General features: G+C 41.7%; 2 protein-coding genes and 1 long non-coding RNA gene across 6 annotated transcripts; all 3 read left to right on the forward strand.

The window, feature by feature from the left end:
- Positions 1-598: 598 nt before the first annotated feature.
- Positions 599-2,838, forward strand: LOC107216680. 3 transcript variants are annotated; one of them, XM_046740519.1, is made up of 2 exons: positions 599-1,081; positions 2,213-2,838. In XM_046740519.1, exons 1-2 carry the CDS (start codon positions 599-601, stop codon positions 2,261-2,263), a joined length of 534 nt encoding a protein of 177 aa, XP_046596475.1. In that variant the 3' UTR covers positions 2,264-2,838. The 3 variants fall into 3 exon arrangements, 2 of the variants coding, with proteins under 2 accessions (XP_046596475.1, XP_046596476.1); XM_046740520.1 differs by having other exon boundaries at positions 599-1,075; XR_006904506.1 differs by lacking the exon at positions 599-1,081 and adding an exon at positions 1,542-2,144 and having other exon boundaries at positions 2,213-2,236.
- A 138-nt stretch (positions 2,839-2,976) lies between these two features.
- LOC124294598 lies at positions 2,977-4,749 on the forward strand. Its single transcript, XM_046740521.1, has 4 exons — positions 2,977-3,663; positions 3,797-3,862; positions 4,182-4,247; positions 4,595-4,749. Exons 1-4 carry the CDS (start codon positions 3,401-3,403, stop codon positions 4,683-4,685), a joined length of 486 nt encoding a protein of 161 aa, XP_046596477.1. The 5' UTR covers positions 2,977-3,400; the 3' UTR covers positions 4,686-4,749.
- Positions 4,750-5,146: 397 nt separating this feature from the next.
- LOC124294599 lies at positions 5,147-6,162 on the forward strand. 2 transcript variants are annotated; one of them, XR_006904507.1, is made up of 3 exons: positions 5,147-5,203; positions 5,455-5,618; positions 5,708-6,048. It is a non-coding gene; the product is annotated as an uncharacterized LOC124294599 (long non-coding RNA). The 2 variants fall into 2 exon arrangements; XR_006904508.1 differs by lacking the exon at positions 5,147-5,203 and adding an exon at positions 6,108-6,162 and having other exon boundaries at positions 5,323-5,618; positions 5,708-5,983.
- The last annotated feature ends 1,796 nt before the right edge of the window (positions 6,163-7,958 follow it).

Genomic DNA, 7,958 nt, shown 5'->3' on the forward strand with positions numbered 1-7,958 from the left:
AATCACTCCGAAAGTACGGTCCGATATCAACAAACTGTCGAATGGGGAAGGCATGGATAACAGCCCGCGTGAGATACGCTTGTCTAAGAAGACCATCGGAAGAATGAAGCAACGGGTGGCCGTGGCTCTGGCCGCTGTTTGGTTAGCTTCGATTGTCGGGGCGTCGGTTCCTTCGGGAGAAACAACCACCTTTTCCAACCCCCGCTCTTCTGGCCCCTCGCCCGATCAATACACCCCGTCACACTGTAACCCCCGCAGCTGCCAAGAGGACGAGGAATACCGCCAGGACTGGATGAACGATGAACCGCCAAGGATAAGAGTCCCGGATCGCGGGGAGAAATTTACCCCCGTCAAAGATTTACGGAGGCCCGGAGGATCGTCGCCCGAATCGGACGGCAGATACGGAATCATGGAGCGAAGATTATCCGAAATCTTTGGAAACTCCGAGGAACGGAATCCATCCAAATTGGAAGACATCGAAAAAGACGATGAATTGAACAACGCGGAAGCGATGCGACTGTAGAGTATCAAGGTGGCGTTTGACGAGCCGATAGTTTCGGACGAATTGGAGGAAGGCGAAGAGCTGGAAGACGAGACCATGCATCAGGATGATTTCCTGGTCGACGATCCGTTCGAGGATGAGGGTCCAGGTTCGCTTGAGGTATACAAGCTGGACTTGTCCAGAGAGAGGCCATCGCTTGGCGTCCAGACACAACCGCGAAAGACGAACGTGAGGTACAAGAGTAAATTGCCAAAAAAGGTTGGAGTTTATGACCAGATGATTTTTAAAACGAAATCCAGCGAAGCGTCGAAGTCAAAGAGAACAAACCACGTTTCAAAATCGGCAAAACATGACGAGTTTTCAGCATCGTCGAGGTCATTGAAGGACAGAATCTTCGGGGTTGGAGGCGTTCCGGAGCTCCAAGTTGGCTGCGAGTGTACCGAAGTATCTCAACGACAGAAGAGGTCGGATTTCGAGGATACGAATAAGCCGGTAATACCCACTGTTCCGCTGTTAATCGAACCGGACTATGACTCCGACGAGTACCTGGACCTGACAAACGACGCCGGAAAAGTAAATGTAAGAACTGTGGGAGAGTTAGCGAGTAGAAAAATAGAGAGAAGTGGTATGCTGGACGTAACAAACAAGAGAAAAATAAAATTTCGAATTTCTCTCTTTTTCCAAGATTCAAAGCGTACTTGTTGGGAAATTGTGAAGAAAAATAACGGAATAGTCATTTTTCCACTTTGATCATCATAATTTGCCATTTAAGGAACAACAAAAATGTTCCTTTAATTTTTAATGTAACTTTGACGCTTTGGTCAACAATTACGGTTCAGTCGATCAATTTTAAATTTTGAGGGGTTTTTAGGCATGTATTGAACTAAAAAAAAACCTGGAAACATGAGTCATTTTCGCAATATTTCTAAAGTTGACGTGGATTCTCCAAACTAAAGAAAAAACCGATTTTTTTGTACCTTTTCAGATGAACAATGAGATGAGAAAAAAAATTATCTTGCACTAAGTTATCGAACGTACTTCGAGAGCGTTTCTTACCGTTCCCGGAACTCAGGTTCAGCTTGCTGTGGGATCATTAGTTCATGAGATATTGATGATCAACGAAAAGAGGTCCTTTTTTTCCAACGCCAATATCTCAACGACAAATGGTCGTACAGAGGTTCAAAACCAATCGTTTTGAAGCTGAAGAATCAGGCTAGATGAATCCAATATTGACAAAGCAGCGAAAAATTTTTTTGAGCTTGTGCACGCTTTTGAAAGACAAAAATTGTGAGGAATTTCGCCTTGCGCTATTTCTGAGGGTCACACTCAGCGTGATGTTCAAGAAAAAAATAACTGATGAGGATTTCAAACTAGACGTTTCAAGCTTCGAAATGCTTCTTGGTTTTTTACGATTCGATTATTTTTCACCAAGTTACAGCTCTTCAAAAATCACTCAAAAAAGGGAGGAATCCTACTGTTCCTTTAATTTTTTTGCTGAGTGTAGTTTTGGACATAGTCCTTTCTGTCTTCGGGATTGAAGGAGCCAGATAGAATCTCCAGGATTAAATATTAAATCTCTGGCTCGAATATCATAACGAGTTTTCAATTTGTCTGAAGCCACAGAAATTCTACTCCCAGCAAAGTAATGAATTTCTTCTAAACGTTGTTGTAATAAAAAGGCATAATCTGTTTGATGCTGTCTTTGCACAGGAACAGGGCCTTTCTCTAAATCTGACGGAAGTCGAAGATTTCTTCCAGTAAGCATGAGGGCCGGCGTCTGCTTCGTCGTCTCATGAATCGCAGATCTGTAAGATAAGAGGAAGAAAGGGATCCAGGAGTCACAGTCTCTTGGTCCGGGAGTTAACGACAGATTTCATTGCACCATTTCCGCAAGCTTCATTTTTTTTGTACGAGTTATATTTGTAACGTATAATATTAATCTGAACATCTGCCAGCGAACCCCCGCGACAGGGGGTTACAGGAGGGTTACAATTGCAGCAAAAAATCGACAAAAAAAATTTATAGCCGCATACGCGAAACTGATTTTACGTACCAGTTAAAACATAAGAAGCTTAGAAATTATCGTCTGCCACCTAAATTCCGCAACGAAATTCATGTGCCACCCGCGCAAGTAAGCGCAAAAAAAATAGTAAAAAAATTCATGCCCGCAAGGATGAAATTGATTGAAATGCTTCTTTTTATATCAGCAAACACAAAAAGAATAGTCTGCCACTAGTAAGATACCGCGAAGGTCGTCTGCCAAGCGTATGAAGTTGCGTTCGGCATGCAGCGCGCGAGCACCGCGGCCGAGACCGCGGCTACGACGCTGCATCTTCATCGGCCTGAAAGACGATCGTTGTTATAAATTGTTCAACGGCTATCATGAAGTTGTTATTTTATATTATACATTTGTTTAATATAATTAGTTTAATAAATTCTCGTGGATAGTTACGCCAGATCTTTTCCGTGATAATGGAGGCTTAAATATAGTGATGAAATCCGCAAAAATGTTAAACATTATAAGCTGAGCAATATAAATCTCTTTTATTACACCTCTCTACTCATCTCTGGGCAAGCTCGTTGGCCGTGAAACCAATAGTTCCGTAGGCGAAAGGTGGCTATAAAATTGGGACTATTTATACCTGCGGAAATATGCTCGTGCGCAGCCCTCAAATATAACGGTATCTTTCTTTTCTTGTGTGTGCCCCCTTGCTCGCAGCTGTTGCCATTTCAGATGCCCAGGTAAATATCTACGCAAAAGATGATCCCCACCTAAATTTTGAAAAAGGGACCGTTGGCTTCGGTGCGTGTAGCGTCTGTGCAAGTAGTCAGTAGCGTTCTTGTAGTCTCCGTGAAAAGTCTCGTGAAAAGAAGTGCGTGCAAATGTGAAATTTCAAAATGTCTGAAGTCAAGCCAAACTGCGTTTTTTGTCGAAAAGCAACAGGAAAATTGCAACCATTCGTCATTAATACTTTGAATAAAAGTGCACATATTCTTTCAATTCGCAAGGCAAACAATTTAGATTTAAATAGCATTATTATACCTCAAGAAGTAAATGATTATCAGAGATACCACTCAAGTTGTTATTCAAAGTTTACAGCAGTGTCAAAAAAATATCAAGTTGTTCCAGCAAAAGAGAAACCATCAAAATCAACATCAAAGTAAGTTTACGCAATGCTTTTTTCTGTCTCTCACAAATACACACATTATACACACGCGCATATTCTCATTTATACACACTCTCATTCCCACAATACAATTGTTACGTATAATACTGCAAATATTATGTTTCAGTGTACATGTAGAAGAGGAAAGTGTTCATGATGACAGCAGTGCAGGGCCATCAACGTCAAAAGCAAAGTAAGCGTGATAAAACTTTAGTGATTAATCTACTCAATTGAAAGCTACAAGTTTGACTACAAATTTTATAATCTTTTTTGCTTGAAATTCGTTTTATTCTTTTAAAAAAATTTGATTAATATTATTACTGGTTGATTTTATTAATATGACGCGTTATGAAATACTAAAATTGTTATTCTTTTTAAAAACAGTAATTTTGTATTGAAATATCATTTTAAATGCTCATAAGCAGTTTATTATTTAAAATGTGCAATAGATATTGCTATACTCGTTTCAGACTTATTACAAAAATTTTTATATTGCAAATATTATTTTGCAGTCTTGATGTGGAAAATGAAAGTTTTCATGACGATAACTCTGCGGAATCATCAACATCAACACCAATGTAAGTATGATAAATACAAACAGTATGCCTTGGCCACGCAGGACCGCATCCTAACAGAGCGGAAAAATCCTTCTGCTTCCCCTCTGTCACACACTCTCTCTCCTCCCTGCGGACCCTGCCACCCACACTTCCTTACTCGCTCTCTCTCCAACTTTCTCGTTCTCATCCCTTGTATATATACCTTCGCGCTCCTTGTATACCTGTGCGCTTCTTGTATGTCTGCGCGCTCATGTTCTCCACTTTTATACTTTCCGTGCGCGTTCTTTCGATGCATCGTACATTCATGCTTGCATTCGTACACATACAAATACAAATTTTAATATTGCGAATATTTTTTTGTTTTGCAGTTTAAATAAGGTTCGATTCAGACGCTCTATCATGCAGTCAGTTTGCGGAAGCAAAGGAGCCGTACGAGTTTTTCTAACCCCTAAAATCTGAGTAACCTCTTTCATTAGGGTTGACTCAAAATTTCGGCCTTGATCAGTATGAAGTTCTAGAGGAACTCCGTGTCTACAAATAAACTCTTTAACGAATGCCTGTGCTACAGTAGAGGCTTCTTGATCAGCGGGAGGAACCACTTCAGGCCACTTAGTAAAATAATCAGCAATAACCACAGCATATTTATTTCCAGAATGGGTTATCGGGAGAGGTCCGAGAATATCCATTGCTATCCTTTCAAATGGAGCTCCCACGTTGTAAATTTGAAGAGAGCTTTGTCCCTTCGCTCGAGGTCCTTTCTTTGCCGTGCAGATTCGACATCTTCGATACCAATCTTCAACGTCCATCCGGCAACGGGGCCAAAAGTAGAAGTTGCGAATTCTGCCCAGAGTTTTTCTTGACGCGAAGTGCCCGCCTGCAGGAGAATCATGATAGAGAGCAAGAATCTCTGGAACTCGTGACCTGGGAACCAAAAGTTGCCACCTGATTTCTTTCAAGTCTGCAGATTCTCATTTTCGGTATAAAATTCCATCAATTAAAAGGATAGAGTCCCATTGAGCCCAATAAATTTTCAAATCTGGCTCGGTTAAAGATATATCCTGCCAGTCCGGGCGAGTTTTTGCTTCTTTCCAAGACTTCACTTGATTCAAAGTGTCGTCCTCTTGTTGCGATTTTCTCCATTCCTCCTGGTTATTATCGAGAGAAATCTTCCGTACTATAAGAGAGGGGTCACGATTTTTCTCTAATCGTGCACACTGTTTACACTCAGGCATTTTCTCGCATGGTCTCCGTGAGAGAGCATCGGTGTTTCCATGATGAATTCCTGCTCGATGACGAATGTCAAAATCGTACTGACCGAGCCTTTCTAACCATCTAGCTACCTGACCTTCGGGAGATTTGAACGAAAGTAGCCACCTGAGAGAAGCATGATCTGTACGTATCAAAATAAAAAACACACAACATAATGAAAAACAAGAAGCCCGTTATGGAGAAATTTAAAGTGATAGCTAAGTATGCAACAGGTGGCGTGCCTGCTGAATTCCAATACGAAAAATTAGTAGAGGAATATGATAGAGCGCAATTAACCAAGAGCTCAGTATTGATGCAAAGGTCAGTAATTGCAGTCTACTTTATATTCTACTGTGCATGCACCGATAAGCCGGGAGACAAGTGCCGAACCACACACTGGAAGCATGCCTCAAGCCCCAGGTGGCTCAAGATAGGATAAGGCTCCTATCACTGGTGCACGCCCCATAAAGGATGGTGCCACAGGACTAGTCGAACAACCAAGTGAAAATGTACTACGGTCTTAGCGACAGCTAAAAGCTCTCTACGAGTGACACAATAATTCCTCTCGGTTTTACTCAAAACTCTGCTGAAATAGCTTATCACTCTCTCTTGACCTCCCTGAATTTGCGACAGAACCCCGCCTATTCCTGAAAGAGATGCATCCGTATTTAAAATAAAAGGAATTTCGACCTCTGGATAAGCTACAATCGGCGAAGAAATAAGATTTTCTCTTAATTTCTTGGAAGCCTCTTCGCATTCCGGGGTCCAGTCAAAAGGAATCTTAATTCTGGTCAAGTGATGGAGAGGTTTAGCTATACAAGCGAAATCTTTTACAAATCTTCTGTAATACGTACAAAGGCCTAAAAAGCTTTGAATTTGTTCTTTATTCTTAGGTGTCGGCCAAGAAGAAACCTTCTCTATTTTGGATGGGTCGGTCTCTACACCTTGTGCTGAGACGATATGTCCGAGGAAGCCTACTTCTTTCTGGAACAGATGGCATTTTTTCGGGCTCATTTTCAGGCCTGCTTGCTTCAGCCTAGCGAAAACTTGTCTGAGATTTTGAACTTCTTCTTCAAAGTTCTTGCCAAAAACGATTATATCGTCTAAATAGACGAGGCATATTTTGCCAGTGAGCCCATGGAGAACAGCTTCCATCATTTGTTCAAAGGTAGCCGGGGCATTACTCAAACCAAACGGCATAACCTTGAACTCCCATAATCCTCCTGAACCCGTAACAAAAGCTGTCTTTTCTTCATCTAGAGGATCCATTTCGACCTGCCAGTATCCACTCTGAAGATCTATGGTGCTGAACCAAGTTGCACCAGCTATCAGGTCGAGTGTCTCGTCGATTCTGGGTAGAGGGTAAGAATCTTTCTTCGTTATATCGTTCAGCTTCCTGTAATCGATACAAAATCGTTTTGATTCGTCCTTTTTGTTGACAAGGACGATTGGTGACGCCCAGGGACTAGACGATGGTCCAATCACATCGTTCATTAACATGTCTTCCACAAGCTTCTTTACCTCTTCTCGGGCGATGAGAGCGAGTCTTCGAGGAGCTTGTTTTATTGGTGAACTCTCTCCGACGCCGATCTTGTGCTTGACGGAAGTACATCGACCCTTACCACCACTATGTTTGGCGAAAGAATCTGTCAACTCCAGCAAGAGATTTAAACGATTTTAAGTGAGCTAAATTCGATGAAATCGAAGATTTCTCAACAAGGCCCTGTAAATGTGAAGTAAAGTGTTGTTCAAAATCATCCTCTGAAAGTTCTATTTCCCGAATTCTAGGAGGAGTCCAATAAATTCCATTCCCATTTGTACGAAGAGCTATTTCGCGATTGTTTGAAGCTAGTGAATTTCTCCTTGTCGAGATAACACAGTTATGAGCTATAAGAAATTCTATTTCCAAAATACCTTCATCCCCCATATCTGCTATAAAAACCTTATGTGGAGAGTCGAGACACCCAAAAAGGTTGATTTGGACAGTAACCTGTCTCAAAACCGGGGTCATCTCTCCAGTGGCTGTTCGCAGGGATAAAGAGGGAACAATCTAGTCATCGGATGTAAAGACATCCGATCGAACTACGGTTACCTCCGCGCCGGTGTCTATTACCCAAAGACAATCGACCCCGTTTACAGTACCGCGCGCGTAAAGACTAGACTGTCGTAGACTTATAGTTAAAAACTGTTCTCTAAAAGGGCTTTCACTCTCAACAATCTGCGATGATTTTCGCCCCGACAAATCATCCGAAATTAGTTTTTTGGACGAGTTTCTGTTGAAGAGCTCGACTGAGGATTTGCTTCCCCTATTTCTATATCTTTTTTAAGCCAGTTATAAGAGTTCGGATTCGAACTCTGCATCGGTTCTCCATTAATTTTCTCAATCAGAAAACAATGATTGGCGTCGTGTCCCATTTTACTACAAAATATACAAGTCAAGCCGGTTCCATTTGTCATGACCGCGTTCTTTAGTCCACGTTTGTT

Source organism: Neodiprion lecontei, chromosome 5 (assembly GCF_021901455.1).
Source record: "Neodiprion lecontei isolate iyNeoLeco1 chromosome 5, iyNeoLeco1.1, whole genome shotgun sequence".
Classification (NCBI taxonomy): domain Eukaryota; kingdom Metazoa; phylum Arthropoda; class Insecta; order Hymenoptera; family Diprionidae; genus Neodiprion; species Neodiprion lecontei.

Coding starts and splice junctions, on each gene's coding strand:
- LOC124294598 (XM_046740521.1), top strand. CDS start 3,401: ATGTCTGAAGTCAAGCCAAACTGCGTTTTTTGTCGAAAAGCAACAGGA. Junction 3,664..3,796: donor CCATCAAAATCAACATCAAA/GTAAGTTTACGC, acceptor ATTATGTTTCAG/TGTACATGTAGAAGAGGAAA. Junction 4,248..4,594: donor TCATCAACATCAACACCAAT/GTAAGTATGATA, acceptor TTTGTTTTGCAG/TTTAAATAAGGTTCGATTCA.
- LOC107216680 (XM_046740519.1), top strand. CDS start 599: ATGCATCAGGATGATTTCCTGGTCGACGATCCGTTCGAGGATGAGGGT. Junction 1,082..2,212: donor ACGACGCCGGAAAAGTAAAT/GTAAGAACTGTG, acceptor GTCTTTGCACAG/GAACAGGGCCTTTCTCTAAA.